At 45.9% G+C, this 18,827-nt stretch overlaps 1 protein-coding gene across 2 annotated transcripts in view; it reads left to right on the forward strand.

Annotated features, from left to right (window-relative positions):
• Window positions 1-18,585, forward strand: part of CBFA2T2 (CBFA2/RUNX1 partner transcriptional co-repressor 2) — an 88,764-nt gene extending 70,179 nt beyond the window's left edge. Inside the window, exons 7-11 of one of the 2 annotated variants that reach the window (XM_017878350.1) lie at window positions 89-174; window positions 1,464-1,659; window positions 8,797-8,865; window positions 13,186-13,376; window positions 17,022-18,585. In XM_017878350.1, the coding sequence (XP_017733839.1) occupies window positions 89-174; window positions 1,464-1,659; window positions 8,797-8,865; window positions 13,186-13,376; window positions 17,022-17,321 (842 nt within the window). In that variant the 3' untranslated portion in view covers window positions 17,322-18,585. The remainder of the gene's footprint in view (window positions 1-88; window positions 175-1,463; window positions 1,660-8,796; window positions 8,866-13,185; window positions 13,377-17,021) is intronic. The other variant, XM_017878360.1, reaches the window with a different exon arrangement.
• Window positions 18,586-18,827: the final 242 nt, after the last annotated feature.

Consider the following 18,827-nt stretch of genomic DNA (forward strand, 5'->3'; position numbering starts at 1 on the left):
TGATGAATATGTGTGTATTTACTTGGTAGAATTTGCTTCTATTGTGTTTTTCTTGCTGTCTTTGAATTTAATCTCTAATTTCTAATAGGTCTAAATGGAGGCTATCAAGATGAATTGGTAGATCATCGTTTGACAGAAAGGGAATGGGCTGATGAATGGAAACATCTTGACCATGTAAGAATCTTGTAGTGTGTAATGTCCCTAATTCTTTATTACTTTTTTTTTAAACAGGAGTCTCGCTCTGTTGCCCAGGATGGAGTACAGTGGTGCGCTCTCAGCTCATTGCAACTTCCACCTCCTGGGTTCAAGCAATTCTCCTGCCTCAGCCTCCAGAGTAGCTGGGATTACAGGTGTATGCCACCACGCCCAGCTAATTTTTGTATTTTTAGTAGAGACAGGGTTTGGCCATGTTGGCCAGACTCGTCTCAAACTCCTGACCTCAAGTGATCTCCCCACCTCAGCCTCCCAGAGTGCTGAGATTACAGGTGTGAGCCACTGCACTCAGCCTACTTTTGATTCTTAATGCTACCAATAATTAAAGGAACATGTATATTTGAAGTGAACATAACCACAGCCATGGCATCCTTTGCTTTTAATTAAAGTTGGTTTAGCTACTACTCCCTCAGCTAAAGAATTAGAGTCACTCCCTAATCTTTGTGATGGGGGATGATCACTTCAGGTCAGAAACCAAATAAAGTCATGTAGTATAATGGTTAAAAACAAAGGTTTGTAGCCAGGTGCAGTGGCATATCCCTGTAGTCCCAGCTACTCGGGAAGCTAAGCAGGAGTATCTCTTAAGCCCAGGAGCCAAGACTTGAAGTCTAGTCTGGGCAACATAGCAAGACAGAATTCATTTGTTATTTGTTAAATTTTTATCAAAAGAAACTTTCTTTTTATTTTTTTCAATTCTGCTCCTTCTGTAGTAAAGAGAATTGTTTTTTAGCCCACATATTCATGTTTCGTGGTTTTAGAACACAGGTCAGTAACAAACTTCTAGGTAGTTCAACTGCCCAAAATTGTTTATATTCCAGAATTATTTTGCATTCTGAAAGATAACAGCCTTCCTCATCTGTAACAGATTTCTGTTAGAAATCTGTGTATACCTTATTTTATGGTTCAGCCACAGCAAACTTACTGAGTGCTGCAGACCCCAGGGATACAATAAATGCTGCAGCAACATGAAATCGTAGACAGTTGGCCAGAAGGCCATGCATCTGAGGTTCTGTCCAAACACTGGAAGCCCTGGTAGTTACTGTCCTTGATAGGTATGTCAGCCTCAACACCAATGTCCTTCCTGGCTGATGGAGAAACAGATAGCAATAAAGGGTATTAAATGTAAACTTGATATTCCTAAACCTGTACTTTAAGGAACCTGAATGCCTCATACTGCGTTGGCCTGATTTACAGTGTTGGTTGTTTGGATGTTCTCATCTCATCTTTGCCTGGCCCCCTCTCTGACTCAGGCGCTGAATTGCATTATGGAAATGGTAGAGAAAACAAGGCGCTCCATGGCAGTTCTGCGGCGCTGTCAGGAATCAGATCGTGAAGAACTCAACTATTGGAAAAGACGGTACAATGAAAACACAGAGCTGAGGAAAACGGGGACTGAGTTGGTCTCCAGGCAACACAGCCCTGGGAGTACAGATTCTCTCAGCAATGGTAAGGGGAGAGTCTGCGGGGAACCCAGAGTAAATGTCAGCCTTTAGAGCCCACGAATATGTCACAGAAGGCTTTTTCTACTTGACTTTAAAGAAAGGTGGTGCTCGGCCAGGCGTGGTGGCTCACACCTGTAATCCCAGCACTTTGGGAGGCCAAGGGGGGCAGATCACGAGGTCAGGAGATCGATACCATCCTGGCTAAAATGGTGAAACCCCTCTCCACTAAAAATAAAAATACACCACGCTGGGCGTGGTGGTGGGCACCTGTAGTCCCAGCTACTCAGGAGGCTGAGGCAGGAGAATGGCATGAATGAACCCAGGAGGCGGAGCTTGCAGTGAGCCAAGATCACACCACTGCACTCCAGCCTGGGCTACTGAGCAAGACTCCATCTCAAAAAAAAAAAGAAAAAGAAAGAAAGAAAGGTGGTGTTTCATTGTGGATTTAGGGAGACTCAGGTGATTATGAAGAGGAAGTGAGAAAATATATGAAGCCCCTGGCATGTTTTGGTGGGTGGCGGGGGGTGGGTTTTGTTTTGTATAGACAGGGTCTCGCTGTGTTGCCCAGGCTGGCCTTGGACTCCTGGCCTCAAGCGATCTTCCTGCCTCAGCCTCCCAAAACACCAGGACTTCAGGCCTGAGCCACTGTGCCCAGACTGGTACCTGGCATGTTCAAAAAATGTGAATTCTTCTTTGTGGAGAATGAGAATATTTGTGATTTTGTTCTGTCTTTAACTCTCTACATATATGTGTGCTAGGTGTTGGTCAAAGAGTGTTTGGTTGTCAAATTCAGCCTGGCTGGATGTATGTACTAGGCACTCTTGTGTCATCACTTTTATTTCTCACAGTAGCCTTGAAAGTGTTTACCTTACCTTCCTTCCTCCTGTCCCCAGCCCACCATTCAGGACAATACCACTCAATCCTCCATGGTCTGGTGGCCTCCCACAAAAGGATTTACTGTACCACACTAGGTTGTCCCCCCTTGCCTTTCCGAGTCCGAAGCAGCAGCAATCCAGAGTACATCCAGCAAGCCTCAGTTATTCCCCTCAAAATGTTCCAGCACATTCACCCAATAACTGAGAAGGTGCCCTATCCAAAGGCATAGCTGAGTGACAGGCCATCTGTGATCAGACTGTTTTCCCATGCACTTTTGAGTTCCCAAATGTTCACCCCGGAGAACAAGTCTCTTATGACAGACCTAGCATGTTCCATCGAAGGCAGCTATTATTAGTCTCTAAAAAACTGTAAGGAAAACTCGAGGCAAAGCCAGAATTAATACAGTATGTCCAAACAGTGGGAGCTAAAGGCTTCCCTTTCCCTACCCCACCCACAGCAGCAGCTCTGGAGCCAACCATGGAATACCACCATTAGGTGGAATATCTAGCACAACAAGGCATCAACATGTACGTAGAGTTACAGTATTAGTATGATTCCTTTTGTGAAAACACCAAAAACAGGCCAGACGCAGTGACTCATGCCAGTAATCCCAGCACTTTGGGAGGCTGAGGTGGGCGGATCACAAGGTCAAGGGATCGAAACCATCCTGGTTAACACGGTGAAACCCCATCTCTACTAAAAATACAAAAAATTAGCCAGGTGTGGTGGCGAGTGCCTGTAGTCCCAGCTACTCAGGAGGCTGAGGCGAGAGAATGGTGTGAACCCGGAGGCGGAGCTTGCAGTGAGCCGAGATTGCACCACTGCACTCCAGCCTGGGCGACAGAGTGAGACTCCCTCTCAACAAAGAAAAGAAAAAAAAAAAAAACAACCTCCAAAAACAGACAAAGCTAACCTTCTGGTCTCCCTTACTTTCTGAACATTTGCAGATAGTCCCAGTGTGACTTTCAGACAGGGAGAAAGACTTTTGGAGTCTTAGCTAAAGTTTACACCCAAGCCATACCTCATCCATTAGTGAGTCTACACGTGTGCAGGCGAGAAGCATAGAGTACAGAGGGAGCTGCAGTTGTGAGCCAGTGGTTGCTGAGCCAAGATACAGATCTTGCTGGAGTCATTTAAACATTACTGTGCATGACCACTACTCACCTTTCCCACCCTTTGTATCACGGATTAGCTCTGGGGACCATATTTTTTGATTTACCTTAGACAGTCCAGTTTATCCCTGTATCCTGTTATAGTTGTTACTAGCACTTCCCTCATTCTCAACAATGAAGGCAATCTGGATGATAAGTTATATTGTCATTCTGGCAACAATGAAGGCAATCTGGATGATAAGTTATATTGTCATTCTAGGTTTAGCTCTTCATGGATACATGTTTTCTTCTATCAGGTTTCTGAGAGCACTGTCAACCTGATTTAAATAGTATATTTTAGTGCCATTTATGTGTTTATTTCATGTTTATTTCTATGTTTGTTGTCCATTTTAGTATAGAATGACAGTATAATTCATATCCTAAATAAATGTAATATGCAAAATGTGAATTATAACAACTCCAAAAAGTGCCACTGGTTTGTGATGACATATGAGGAGCTTGGGTACAGCTAGCTTCATCAAGAAAGTCTAACTGTGAAATGAGTTCTTTTCTTTTTTTTTTTTTGAAATGGAGTCTTGCTCTGTTGCCCAGGCTGGAATGCAGTGGCACGATCTTGGCTCATTGCAACCTCCTTCAAGCAGTTATCTTACCTCAGCCTCCTGGGTAGCTGGGATTACAGGCACCCGCCACCATGCCTGGCTGCTTCTGTATTTTTAGTAGAGATGGGGTTTCACCATGTTGGCCAGGCTGGTCTTGAACTCCTGACCTCAGATGATTCACCCAACTTGGCCTCCCAAAGTGCTGGGATTACAGACGTAAGCCACCATGCCCGGCCTGAAATGAGTTCTTAGACACATAGTTGTTTTACATTCTGGCATATTTTTATACCAATAATAGACATTTCAAAAGAATTTCACCAATGACTTTTTTTTTTTTTTTGAGACAGAGTCTAGCTCTTATCGCCCAGGCTGGAGTCCAATGACATGATCTCGGCTCACTGCAACCTCTGCCTCCTGGGTTCAAGCGATTCTCCTGCCTCAGCTTCCTGAGTAACTGGGAGGCGCCTGCCACCATGCCTAGCTAATTTTTTTTTTTTTTTTTTTTTTTTTTTAAGTAAAGACGGGGTTTCACTGTGTTGGCCAGGCTGGTCTCCAGTTCCTAACCTTGTGATCCACCTGTCTCGCCCTCCCAAAGTGCCGGAATTACAAGCATGAGCTACCGCACCTGGCCTCACCAATGACTTTTAAATAAGTAATTAGTGTTTTTGTTTGAGACGGAGTCTTGGTCTGTCACCTAGGCTGGAATGCAGTGGCATAATCTTGGCTCACTGCTCCCCAGGTTTGAGCAATTGTCCTGCCTTTGCCTCCTGAGTAGCTGAGTTTACAGGTGTGTCCTACCACAGCCAGCTAATTTTTGTGTTTTTAGTAGAGATGAGGTTTCACCATGTTGGCCAGGCTGGTCTCGAACTCCCAACCTCAAGTCATCTGCCCTCCTTGGCCTCCCAAAAGGCTGGGGTTTTAAGGCATAAGCTACCCTGCCTGGCCAAGTAATTAGTGTTTTTTTTTTTTTGAGTTTGTATGATCTGTGTAGTCTGCTCTGTTATATCTCTCTGTCTGTGTTGGTCTAGTGTCCGATCTCAGCTCATCTGCAAGCTCGTCTCTCTCTCTCTGTTGTATCTGCCTTTTCTTCTCTGCCTTCTATGCTCTCTTCTCTGTTGTTATTCTGTGACTACATGTGTTGTCTCTGCTCATCTCTGCCCGGTCTATATGTTTTTTGTATTTAGTATGTTATGAGTCTATGGGTTTTCTATTCTATTGTATTGTCTTCATGTATTGGTCTTTCGATCTTCCTGTATCTCTTTCTGTGTATCTTCTGCCCTTCTCGTGTTTTTCCTCTCTCATATATGTGCTGTGTATTATCAGGCTTGTATTGTTCATCTCTGTGTCTCTCTGTTGTCTCATCTTTTTTTTTATTTTTTTTTTTTTTTGAGATCTGGAGTTCTTGTCTCAGTTGCCTTCATGTCTATGATGTGTCGTGTGCGCTATATCTCTAGTCTCACTGCAAGTCTTCCTGTCTCTCTTCGGGTGTGTAAATCTCATCTTGCTCAAATACTTGCTCCTGCACAAACAGTCCTCCTCTTTCCCTGTCTGAAAGTCACAGAGGAGGCTGGGACTACAGCTCCCGCCACTATGCCCACAGCTAATTTTTTTGTATTTTTAGTAGAGATGGTGTTTCACCGTGTTAGCCAGGAGGTCTCGATCTCCTGACCTCGATGATGCGGTAGCTCCCGCCTTGGCACTCCCAACAAGGTGCTGGGATTACAGGCGTGAGCCACCGTGCCCGGCATAATTAGTGTTTTTAAAGTCTTGGGTTAGCTGGGTACAGTGTCTCATGCCTGTAATGCCAGCACTTTGGGATGCTGAACCAGGTGGATCATGTGAGGCCAGGAGTTCTAGACCAGCCTGGCCAACATGTCAAAACCCTGTCTCTACTACAAATACAAAAAAGTTAGCTAGGCATGGTAGCACATGCCTGTACTCCTACCTACTCGGGAGGCTGAGGCACGAGAATCACTCCAACCTGGGAGGCAGAGGTTGCGATGAGCTGAGATCACGCCCTGCACGCCAGCCTGGGCAACAGAGTGAGGCCCTGTTGCTAAATAAATAAATAAATAAATAAATAAATAAATAAAAGTCTTGGGTTATGTGGAAATCCATGGTGTGGATGGTTAAAACCATGGTTATTTAGAGATAAATTGACTAGGGGCTTTAGATGGCATTATTACTTTTCCCATTTAAATTAATGCAATGTAGGTTTCCCTACCTGAAAATTTGTGATTCACAATGTTTTCACAAACAGATTTTGTCCAGGCAGCAAGGAATGTATTTAGGTGTTATTAAAGGATGCATAAAGAAGTGCAAAAACCATAAGGAAAAGAAGAACATGCTTATCACAGAGATCAGGAGAATGGTTTCCTCTGGCTGTGTGGGTGGAGGGTGCAGAGTTAGTGAGTTCTAGCTACATCTATTCTTAGGACAGGATTGTCAGTCTGGCTAGCATTATTTAAATATTACTATGGCCATGACTGACCTCTTAGGAATTTGGGGTTGCTGATACTGTTCACTTTCCTGAACTCAGGCTTATGATATTAAATTGTATATTAATATTTTCATTATTGCATGTTAATATTTTATGGACTGGTCAGCCATCTAATTTTGCAAGTAAAAAAAAATTTTTTTTTTTTTTTTGAGACGGAGTCACCTAGTAGGCTGATGTACAGTGGTGCAATATCAGCTCACTGTAACCTCTGCCTCTGGCTTCAAGTGATTATCCTGCCTCAGCCTCAGCCTCCCAAGTAGCTGGGATTACAGGTGCGTGCCACCATGCCCAGCTAATTTTTGTATTTTTAGTAGAGATGGGGTTTCACCATGTTGGTCAGGCTGGTCTCAAACTCCTGACCTCATGATCCACCCACCTTGGCCTCCTAAAGTGGTGCAATTACAGGTGTGAGCCACTGCACCCAGCCGCAAGTAAAATTGTTTTACTTCTTTTTTTTTTCTCCTGAGACAAGGTCTCACTGCGTCACCCAGGCTAGAGTGCAGTGGCACGATGTCGCCTCACTGCAGCCTTCGCCTCCTCGGTTCAAATAATTCTCATGCCTCAGCCTCATGAGTAGTTGGGATTACAGGCATGCAGGCCACCATGCCCGGATAACTTTTATATTTTTTGTAGAGATGGGGTTTCACTATGTTGCCCAGGCTGGTCTCAAACTCCTGGCTTCAAGTGATCCACCCACCTCTGCCTCCAAAAGTTCTGAGATTACAGGCATGAGCCACCGTACTTAGCCAATTTTTTTTTTTTTTTTTTTTTTTTGTGAGATGGAGGTGCGCTCCATCGCCCAGGCTGGAGTGCAGTGGCACGATCTTGGCTCATTGCAACCTCAGCCTCCCGAGTAGCTGGGACCACAGCCACCCGCCACCACACCCGACTAATTTTTGTATTTTAGTAAAGACAGGGTTTCACCATGTTAGCCAGGCTGGTCTCGAACTCCTGACCTCTAGTGATCCGCCTGCCTCCACCTCCCAAAGTGCTAAGATTACACGCCTGAGCCACTGCGTCTGGCCAAATTTTTAAACAAAGAAAAAAATACTTCTTCAGCCATCAGTTTTCCTCAGAATGACAGTCAAGATCCAGGCCCTTCTGGATGTTATGATTCTGAGACTCAAAAATCTGAATATAGTCCACCTGTGGTGGCTGACGCCAGTAATCCCAGCACTTTGAGAGGCAGAGGCTAGCAGATCGCTTAAACTCAGGAGTTCAAGACCAGCCTGGGCAGCATGGTGAAACCCTGTCTCTACAAAAAACATGAAAATTAGCTGATTGGGGTGGGGTGTGCCTATAGTCCAGCTACTTGGGAGGCTGAGGTTGGAGGATGGCTTGAGCCCAGGAGGCAGAACTTGCAGTGAGCTGAGATTGTGCCACTGTACTCCAGCCTGGGCAACAGAGCAAGACGCTATCTCCAAAAAAAAAAAAAGGGGGAATCTGAATACATATGTTTAATGAGTTCAATAAGCAGGCAAATTTGGGAAAACTGCTTCTAGTTAAGTCTACAGCAGATGGACCTCATCCACTGTCACAGGGCTTCTAGGCAGCTTTTTAGTGGCATGTGTGCACAGTTGAGGGTGACCACTCTCTCAAGGTAAGCCTCTAATATTGGAGACGGACATAAACAGAAATGGGAATTAATAGTAGCTCTTCGAGCCTGGCGCGGTGGCTCAAACCTGTAATCCCAGCGTTTTGGGAGGCCGAGACAGGCGGATCACGAGGTCAGGAGATCGAGACCATCCTGGCTAACACGGTGAAACCCCATCTCTACTAAAAATACAAAAAACTAGCCGGGCGAGGTGGCGGGCGCCTATAGTCCCAGCTACTCGGGAGGCTGAGGCGGGAGAATGGCGTAAACCCGGGAGGCGGAGCTTGCAGTGAGCTGAGATCCGGCCACTGCACTCCAGCCTGGGTGACAGAGCGAGACTCCATCTCAAAAAAAAAAAAAAAAAGTTTGAGTCTAACTGGTGAATGAGAAATCTGATCAAAAATAAAACTGCTGATTATAGACAGCTTCTGACCCTATGCTTTTTATGTCTCTTGTGCAGATTCTCAGAGAGAGTTCAACAGCAGGCCAGGTACAGGATATGTACCTGTGGAGTTTTGGAAGAAAACAGGTATGTGTCTGACTACTCATAGGTCATGCAGACTCACTAATTTGTGGGAGCAGAGAACAGATAACTGGGCGAATGGTTGGTAACTGGGTCCTTTGGTTGTATAATAACTTGCTCCTCATAGAGTTCTAGGCTCTTGCCTCTCCCACTCTGGCTTGTCCTGCATGTCTCCTGATACCTGTCTTGTTACTTTGCTGGTCAGGAGTTTGGAATAGCTCCCTCCAGTCCCTTTCACACTCTTCCACTGGGTCACGCTGAGGCAATAAGTACTTCTTGACTTGCCCTGTTTCTGGGCCTGCAGCAGAGTTCATTTTGCCTAATCTCTTCACTGGTGTCTGCAGTATACTGTGTTCACACTGCTGCCACATTTGTGCCCAAATTCTGCTCTGGGCACAGCTCTGTAATCCCTCTGTGCTTTCTTTCACCTTCACTGTGCCTACTATAGTGAAGACTGTTCTTGCTAGGCCTTCTTTTTTACAAGAATAAAGGAGGGTGGGGACTGCCTATTTTGTAAGTTCGGGAATGAATGTCACATCACTAATGTCAACCTTATCCAAATATTGGCATTCTTTCCCTTCTTGCCTCCCCGTCCCAGTTTCATTTTTTAAGTCCAATACAACTTTTGGTTTTCTTACTAAGATAAAATTTATTTCTATAAAAATGTAATACCTACATTCATAAAGACTCTTTCAAGAGCATCTAGACAGTAGTAAGCAAATAAACAAAAGATATGAACAGACACATTATGCTATGAGAAATACAAATAAACATATTGCAAAATATTTTTCCTTAGTAGTAGTCAGGATAATGTAAGATAAAGCATCTCTGATAAATTAACCTCGTCTTTAACCCTCCGTTGTTGACAATTTTAAAAGACCTTGTTGATGGCACTCAATAATTGATCAGAGGCTTATATAAGAAATTAAGTGAGTACCTGCAGACCTGCAGATTCTTGGAATCATTCCTTCCTTTTCCTTTTTTTTTTTTTTTTTGAGGTGGAGTTTTGCTCTTGTTGCCCAGGCTGGAGTGCAGTGGTGTGATCTCAGCTCACTGCAACCTCCGCCTCCCTGGTTCAAGCTCTTCTCCTGCCTTAGCCTCCCGAGTAGCTGAGATTATAGGCATGCACCACCACGCCTGGCTAATTTTGTGTTTGTGGTATAGATGGGGTTTCTCCGCCCACCTCGCCTCCCCAAGAGCTGGGATTACAGGTGTGAGCCACTGCGCCCAGCCTCATTTCTCACTTTCATGCCTTTGAATGTTTCCTTTCAAAAGCAAATGGTCCAGACTTAAATACAAATTATACAAATTATTAAAGAAGAAATAGTATGGGTGGGGTGGGATGGCTCACACCTGTAATCCCAGCACTTTGGGAGGCCAAGGTGGACAGACCCAGCTACCTCGGGGACTGAGGGGGAAGGATCGCTTGACCATAGGAAGTTAAGCCTGCAGTGAGCCCCTGTGCCACTGTACAACAAAGTATTATTTCACCATTAAAAACAATTTGGAAAACTACATTAATTTGTAAAAATCCTTGCAGTTGAAAATGGGAAAATGTATATTATGTTAATAAAAAGTGGAATAGAATTTTGGGAAATGAAGATAATCATAAGATGCGAGAATAATTACTATATACAAGATCTCTGTCTTTTTTTTTTTTTTTTTGAGATGGAATTTCACTCTTGTTGCCCAGGCTGGAATGCAATGGCACGATCTTGGCTCACCGCAACTTCCGCCTCCCAGGTTCAAGCAGTTCCCCTGCCTCAGCCTCCCGAGTAGCTGGGATTACAGGCATGCACCATCACGCCCTGCTAATTTTGTATTTTTAGTGAGGATGGGGTTTCTCCATTTTGAGGCTGGTCTGTAACTCCTGACCTCAGGTGATCCACCTGCCTCAGTCTCCCAAAATGCTGGGATTACAGGCGTGAGCTACTGCACCCGGCCTTTTTTGTTTGTTTGTTTGTTTGTTTTTGAGATGGAGTCTTGCTCTGTTGCCCAGGCTGGAGTGCAGTGGCACAATCTCAGCTCACTGCAGTCTCCACTTCGCAGGTTCAAGCTACTCTCCTGCTTTAGCCTTCCCAGTACCTGGGATTACAGGCCCCCTCGACCATGATGCCCGGCTAATTTTTGTATTTTTAGTAGAGATGGGGTTTCACCATATTGGCCAGGCTGGTTTCAAACTCCTGACTTCAGGTGATCCACCCGCCTTGGCCTCCCAAAGTGCTAGGATTACAGGCATGGGCCTGTAATGTGCCCGGCACAAGGTATCTTTAAAACTAGTGACTTTGATTACTTGGGAGACACCTTTGGTTAACTATGGTTAAGAGCCCAACTTTGATGTTGGGACAGCTCGATTTGAGTCCTTGCTCTGCTATAGTGCCATCTGTGACCTTAGATGACCTCCAGTAAGATAGCTAGCCAAACCAAGATAATTACTAATTCATGGCTAAGCTGAGGGGATAAAATGTTCCTGAGAGCATTGTTACGCTGGCTCAATAAGAGGCATCTGATAAGAGACTTTTGAAAGGTTCTTGGCCTCTGGGGTGAATACTTTATTTTCTTAAGGCCAGAGCCATAAGATGGAAAGTTGTTTCACTGCAGCCTAGAACTCTGTGTTTGAACCTCCCTTGAGCCCGTGCCATGTGCAAGAGGTAAACTGTGAGTGAATGTCCTTAGGCTTCTGGATTGTTTGGTCCTGTGGACTTATGTAGGGAGCTATGTATATTGGGACTCCACATTCACATTCTCATAGGACTGAGGCTCAAACACATGCAATGTGTTACTTTGCGGTGTCTACACTAGGGAAATCAAGCAGGGCATTGGTGATGGGAGGAAATGATCAAGAACCAGGTAGCATGATGGTAAGTGGACAGGGTTTAAAAACCCAGGGCTTTTGGCCGTCTGCCCGAATCTATGTCTTTAGCCCATGTTTCTCTACCTAGTCTTATTTATTTATAATTGCCTCCTGGCCATTTATACCTGGATACCCCAGAGGCACCTCTGATTTCTCACTTGCCTCCATGCTAGTTTTGTGTGGACTGTCCATTTCATTGCCTAGCACTACCATTCTTCTCTTTCACCTCCACTTCCAGGCCCTTCAGTGCTCCCAACTTTTTTCTGTCTCATCCCTTCCTCAGTGCCACTTACTTCTGCCTAAATTCAGCCTCTTATATCAGTTCAATCATTGCCCCAGTCTCCTGGTTGCTATCTCTGTCTTTAATCTTCCCCTTGCATAGAAACCTTTATGGAGTTTCCTTTGAAAATAAGGTCAAGCCAGCCGGGCATGGTGGTTCATGCCTGTAATCACAGCACTTTGGGAGGCCAAGGTGGGCGGATCACGAGGTCAGGAGATTGAGACCGTCCTGGCTAACACTGTGAAACCCCGTCTCTACTAAAAATACAAAAAATATTAGCCGGGCATGGTGGTGGGCACCTGTAGTCCCAGCTACTCGGGAGGCTGAGATAGGAGAATGGCGTGAACCTGGGAGGCGGAGCTTGCAGTGAGCCAAGATAGCACTACTGCACTCCAGCCTGGGCGACAGAGTGAGACTCTGTCTCCAAAAAAAAAAAAATGAAAATAAAGTCAAGCGGGGAGTGGTGCCTCACCCGTGTAACCGTTTAACACCAGCACTTTGGGAGGCTGAAGTAGGAGGATCACTTGAGCCCAGGAGTTTGAGACAAGCCTCAGCAACATAGTAAGACATCGTCTCTACAAAAACAATTTTTTTAAATTAGCCGAGTGTGGTGGGACACGCCTGCAGTCCTAGCTCCTCAGAAGGCTGAGGTGGGAGGATCATGATTCAGAGAGGTCAAGGCTGCAGTGTGCTGTGACCGCACCAGTGCACTCCAGCCTGGGCAACAGAGCAAGGCCCTGTCTCAGAAAAAAAGAAAAGGTCAAATTTCTTAGTTTGGCATGCAAGACTTTGCAAAAACTCATTTCCATCTACCATCTCAAGCATAACACGTTGTCTTGATTTCCCCTGCCCACTGAAGAGCTGATCACTTTTCTCCTTGGAACTCTAGTTTCTTATAGTGACATACATGATGGCACCTGAAACACTTTCATACATACTTGGTCACAAGCAGTCAGGAGAGTGTGGCCTGTGTCCAGTCACTTGTGTCTACAGCCCTAGCTCAGTGGCCACCTCCATCTCCGTACCAGCCAGCACCTGCGTGATGGACACATGAGTGTGAAGATCATGTGTTCCTCCCTGTGGAGTTTTAGAAAATATCATTTTGTGTCAGCTCTGTCCTTACTTAGAATCACAGTGGGGTGGGAGGGAAAAGATTTCTCGGCCAGTTGATTTTACTGTCACTTTCTTCTAGAAGAAGCTGTGAATAAGGTGAAAATTCAGGCCATGTCTGAAGTACAGAAGGCCGTCGCTGAGGCAGAGCAGAAAGCCTTTGAAGTGATTGCAACAGAGAGAGCACGAATGGAGCAAACCATAGCGGACGTCAAGCGGCAGGCCGCGGAGGACGCTTTCCTCGTCATCAACGAGCAAGAGGAGTCCACGGAGGTGAGAGCTCTGCACCCTGGGGGCCGGGGTGGGTGGCTGGAGTGATCACGCCCACTGCCTTCCTCTCATACACTGAGCAGGAAGACACAGGCAGTCCACTCTTGAGCTCGATGAGGATAATTTTTATCCAGTGCCAGAAGATAAAAAGCGTGCTTTGGTTCTCACGCTAAGACTCTTTTACATGGCAAGATAGTGAATTGTTATATTGTATTTTTACATACATACACATATATAGAGAGAGAGAGGCTCAATGTATTGGTTTAAATTTTGAGAATTCACCCTAAAGACAGAGTTTGTGTAATTGCACGATGATGATAATGACCAGCATTGTCAGAGTAGGCTTACTGTGTGCCAGACACCCAGCAAAGTTGTATATTTTCTTTTTGAGTCTCACAGTGGCCCTGTGAGGTGGATAATGTTGAATCCCTAATTTGCAGATGAGGAGACTGTGGCTCAAGGAATGCTCCCTTGGTGCTGAAGTCAGGATACAGGAGTAAGAAAGTGCAGGGTCCTATAGCACCTAGACTTTTCACAAAAAGGATAGCTGGTTTATGGACTGAAGTAACAGGTTGGATGGATATATCTGACTGATTGCCCAGGGCCCAGGGCCCAGGACTTGGTGATGGTTCTAAACAGGACGCTTGGGTACTACAGTAAGGAGAAAATGAACAAACTGAAAAGTAAACAACCTGTGACAACATGAGAGCAGCCCTTTTGGATTTAATGCAGTTTTTCTGTAACTTTGATTTCAGTCATTTTTCAGCTTTAAAACAAGAAACCAGTTTCTTTCTGTAAGTAGGTAGATCTCATCTACTGGATGGGAGACCAGCTGTCTTTGGGACATTCTCTTGAAGTTCAGCACTCACTCTGTCACCGAGGCTGGAGTGCAATGGTGCAGTCTCAGCACACTGCAGCCTCCACCTCCAGGTTCAAGCGATTCTCCCACCTCAGCCTCCCAAGTAGCTTGGATTACAGGTGCGTGCCAGCACTCCTGGCTAATTTTTGTATTTTTAGTAGAGATGGGTTTTTGCCATGTTGGCCAGGCTAATCTCGAACTCCTAGCCTCAAGTGATTCACCCACCTTGACCAATGTGCAGATGAAAATGCCTAAATACCGTGTTGCTATCACAGAGGATGTGGTGAAATTCCTTATTATAGCTCTTCAATACAGATACTATGGATTATGAGAAAATAGTTTATTTAATCCCCCTCCCTTTTCATTCTCTCCTCCTTTTTTGGGGGGGGGGGTCTCGCTATATTGCCCAGGCAGGTCTCGAACTCCTGGGTTCAAGCTATCCTCCCGCCTCTGCCTCCCTAAGAGCTGGGATTACAAGCATGAGCCACCACATCCAGCCTCTCCTCCTTTTCTTTAGAATTGTTTTGAGGCTGGGCGCAATGGCCAATGCCTGTAATCTCAGCACTTGGGAGGCCAAGGTAGTATGAACACTTGAGCTCAGGAGTTCAAGACCAGCTTGTGCTAGATGGTGAGACACCATTTCTGGTGGGGGGGAAGAAATTTTTTAAAATTAGCTAGGCATGGTGTCATGCACCTGTAGTCCAGTTACTTTGGAGGCTGAGGCAGGAGGATCGCTTGAGCCCAGGAGGTTCAAGCCTGACCATGATCGTAACACTGCACTCCAGCCTGGGTGGGACAGCAAGACCCCATCTCTTTAAAAAAAAAAAAAAAAAAGAAAAGAAAAGAAAATAGATGATGATGATGGCAAGATGAGGGGGAAAGAAAAGAGAATTGTTTTTGAGAGTGATATATCTGTTTCTGTTCTGTATGTTTAATTGTGTATCTATAGCCATCCATATCAGTATCTGTATTTGTCCTCATCTATCTACTTTTATCTCTGTGTTTATCTTTAACTATGTCTGTCTCCAAAGAAAGAGTATAGCTTTTAGCCGGGTGCGGTGGCTCAAGCCTGTAATCCCAGCACTTTGGGAGGCCGAGACGGGCGGATCACGAGGTCAGGAGATCGAGACCATCCTGGCTAATATGGTGAAACCCTGTCTCTACTTAAAAATACAAAAAACTAGCCGGGCGACGAGGCGGGCGCCTGTAGTCCCAGCTACTCCGGAGGCTGAGGCAGGAGAATGGCGTAAACCCGGGAGGCGGAGCTTGCAGTGAGCTGAGATCTGGCCACTGCACTCCAGACCGGGCGACAGAGCAAGACTCCGTCTCAAAAAAAAAAAAAAAAAAGAAAGAGTATAGCTTTTGGCTTAGAGCGTAGATCCTGGATCTGGATTGCGTAGGTTTAAATCCCAGCTCTCCATTTTGAGAATTGTGCTTTTAAGGAATTGTAATTTTAAACAAGCCACAATGTAGCCTCCAGGTGAGGTGTACACCAGCACCTATCCCTGCAAAATCACTTTCCAAAGCAGGGAAAGGATAAAGGGCCCATCCTTTGGATGAGTTTGCATTGGACCAAAATGGCCGATTCTTGTCCATCAAAAATATTCACCTAGAATATTCTTGTTGAAATTTAGCAGGTATCCCTGGAGTTTCTTGTTCATATTGTGAAAGGTGGTTTGGCATGGGGGAGGAAGGAGGCCAGGACTGGAGGTTAGGAGCCCTGACTTCTAGTCCCAGTTCCATCTCACACTGGCAGTATACTCTTGAAGGAGTCAGTCTGCATCTCTGTTCAGTGAATATAGCAGCTCCTATCCTATTGGTCTGATAGTTATTAGGGAACAGGCACAGTGGCCCATGCCTGTAATTCCAGCTTTTTAGGAGGCCAAGGTGGGAGGGTCCTTTGAGGCTGGGAGTTCAAGACCAGCCTGGGCAATATAAGGAGACTCTGTCTCTACAAAAAATTAAAGAATCAGCCAGGCATGGTGGCACATGCCTATAGTCCCAGCTACTCAGGAGACTAAGGTAGGAGTGTGGGAGGATCCCTGGAGCCTAGGAGGTCAAGTCCAGCCTGGGCAACATAGCAAGACCCTGTCTCCAAAAAGAACAACAAAACAAAACAGCAGCAGCAGCCTTGGTTAAGTCAGATTATTAGTAAAAACAATGAAGATTATTTCTCTAGTGAGGGAAGCAATATCAGCCGGGTGCTTGTAATCCCGACACTTTGGGAGGCTGAGACAGGCAGATCACTTGAGCTCAGGAGTTCAAGACCAGCCTGGCCAACATGGCAAAACCCCACCTCTACTATATATGTATGTATAATTACGAAAATTAGCCAGGCATGGTGGCACATGCAGAAAGGAGTAGGATAAATGTTCGTCTTAACACACGTGGTCTTAGGATAGATGGCTATTGGGGGAGATTCTTGCACAGAGTTTGGTTTGGTTTCTATTAAAATATGAGTCAAAAGATGAGTCCATGCCTTAAGCAGAAGAGATGGCCACCTGCCCTAGGCTGATGCTGTGTAAGGTATTTTCACACACACTCCTCATTTCACTGTTCTGTCATCCTGCAGGGAAGTAGTTTTCTTGTTTTACACAGGAAGAAAACTCAGAAAAGCAGTGTGTATTTTTCATAGTTAAACAGCAGTAGAGGGAGGACTTGACCACAGGTGTATGTAGCTCCAAAGCTGGGGTTCTCTACATGCAGCCTCTTGCTTTACTGTGCAGGGAATGAATGGCAAGCCTGCCCCTCGATCCCAGCAACCCCTCACTGATGCCTGTGTCTTGCAGAACTGCTGGAACTGTGGCCGCAAAGCCAGCGAGACATGCAGTGGCTGCAATATCGCGCGATACTGCGGCTCTTTCTGCCAGCACAAGGACTGGGAGCGGCACCACCGCCTCTGTGGTCAGAACCTGCATGGCCAGAGTCCCCACAGCCAGGGTCGGCCACTGCTTCCTGTAGGCAGGGGCTCCTCTGCCAGGTCCGCCGACTGCAGCGTGCCCAGCCCAGCCCTCGACAAGACCTCGGCAACCACGTCGCGTTCCTCAACACCTGCTTCCGTGACAGCTATCGACACCAACGGACTCTGAGCCCTGGACTCTACTTACCCTGATGGCTGCTCAGCACCACAGAGTGCTTGGGCTGTGGGACTGTCTGTTGGAACCTGTGCATGTAGCTCTGCTGGGTCATTAGCAGGAAATGAATTGGAGGCAGGAAGAATCCAAGCCTGAATAATAGCACCCCACAGCCTCTCTGGACACTTGCTGTCTGCGGAGCCAGTGTGCCATTCTCTGCACGTGGGCAGCCGGCCCAACCTGCCTCCTCCATGGCTTTCCTGGTTTGTTCCTCCCCACTGAAGCTGACTTAGCCAGCCCCTTTTCAGTGTAAACCACCAGCTCCCCTCCCCGTCTCCTTGAGTCAGCAAACTGTCCAATGTGCTCAGCCAGGCTGGAGGCAGCAGGCAGCAGGCTGTGGAGGAGGCCCCTCGGACAGGGAGCTGCCTGCCTCACCCCTGAACAGGGAGCTGCCTGCCTCACCCCTGAACAGCTCTTTCGGCCCCATCTCCATCCTCAGCAGATGACACTGATTGGCCTCACGGGGACTTGGGTAAGCAACAGGCGGCACTCAGGACTCTCTTCTCAACCTTGCTGTTCAGACTTGTTAAGATCTCAGAGTCCACAGGAAAGAAGTCACTGTTGCAATAAAAGCACCCATAGTAGCAAAAACATAAACAAATAAAACTTCCCCCACATCACAGATGATTTTGGACAAGATTTTCCAACCTTGCTGGCTACTTTAGTTTGGGACCCGTTTTTTTTCTCATTTGATTTTGCTTGTGCAGAAAATAGTTTCCAGCACATGGATTGGTCTGAGAGAGAATGAGACTCAGTTGTGGATAGTCTGTTCTCTCTGAGCATGTTGGCCAAACTAGTATCGTCAAATTATTGAGTGGATCATCTCTTGGAAATGCAGAACTTCTGCCACCACTTGGCTATTTGCACAATCGTCTTATTCTGTGTCCTTTTATCTCTCAGACCACACACATCTGGAACGCTGTGGGCATCTTCTGCCCGTGGGCTCTATTTGGCACCTGCTGAGCCACAGTTGTCCTGCTGGACGTGCTGTGGCAGGTTGGTAGGACTTGCCCCCACTGTCAAGGCCTGGTCTTGTCTGAAAAGCCCTCCTGGACCTCAAAGAATTCTTCAGACCTCATAGTTACAGGTCATTATATCTACTATGTTGATTTATCATCAGGCATACAACTTCTGTTTCCTTCTCTTGTGTTATCTGATAGCCTCTCTCCTTGAGCTCATCAGAAAGGTTTTATGAGATGTGAGAACCATTTTGGGAAAAGTTGATCAATTTTTCTTCCTAGCTTCCCATTTTCAAACGGGACATCACCTATATCCCTTTCAGAATGTTAGGAACTGCCTCCCACATTCTTCCCTGTCTTTTTGGGTTTTATTTGTTGTTGTTGTTGTTGTTTTTTAACACAAAGTCTCGCTCTGTCAGCCAAGCTGGAGTGCAGTGGCGTGATCTTGGCTCACTGCAACCTCTGCCTTCCAGGTTCAAGCAATTCTCCTGCTTCAGCCTCC

This window comes from Rhinopithecus bieti, unplaced genomic scaffold (genome assembly GCF_001698545.2).
Source record: "Rhinopithecus bieti isolate Rb0 unplaced genomic scaffold, ASM169854v2 scaffold_65, whole genome shotgun sequence".
Lineage (NCBI taxonomy): Eukaryota > Metazoa > Chordata > Mammalia > Primates > Cercopithecidae > Rhinopithecus > Rhinopithecus bieti.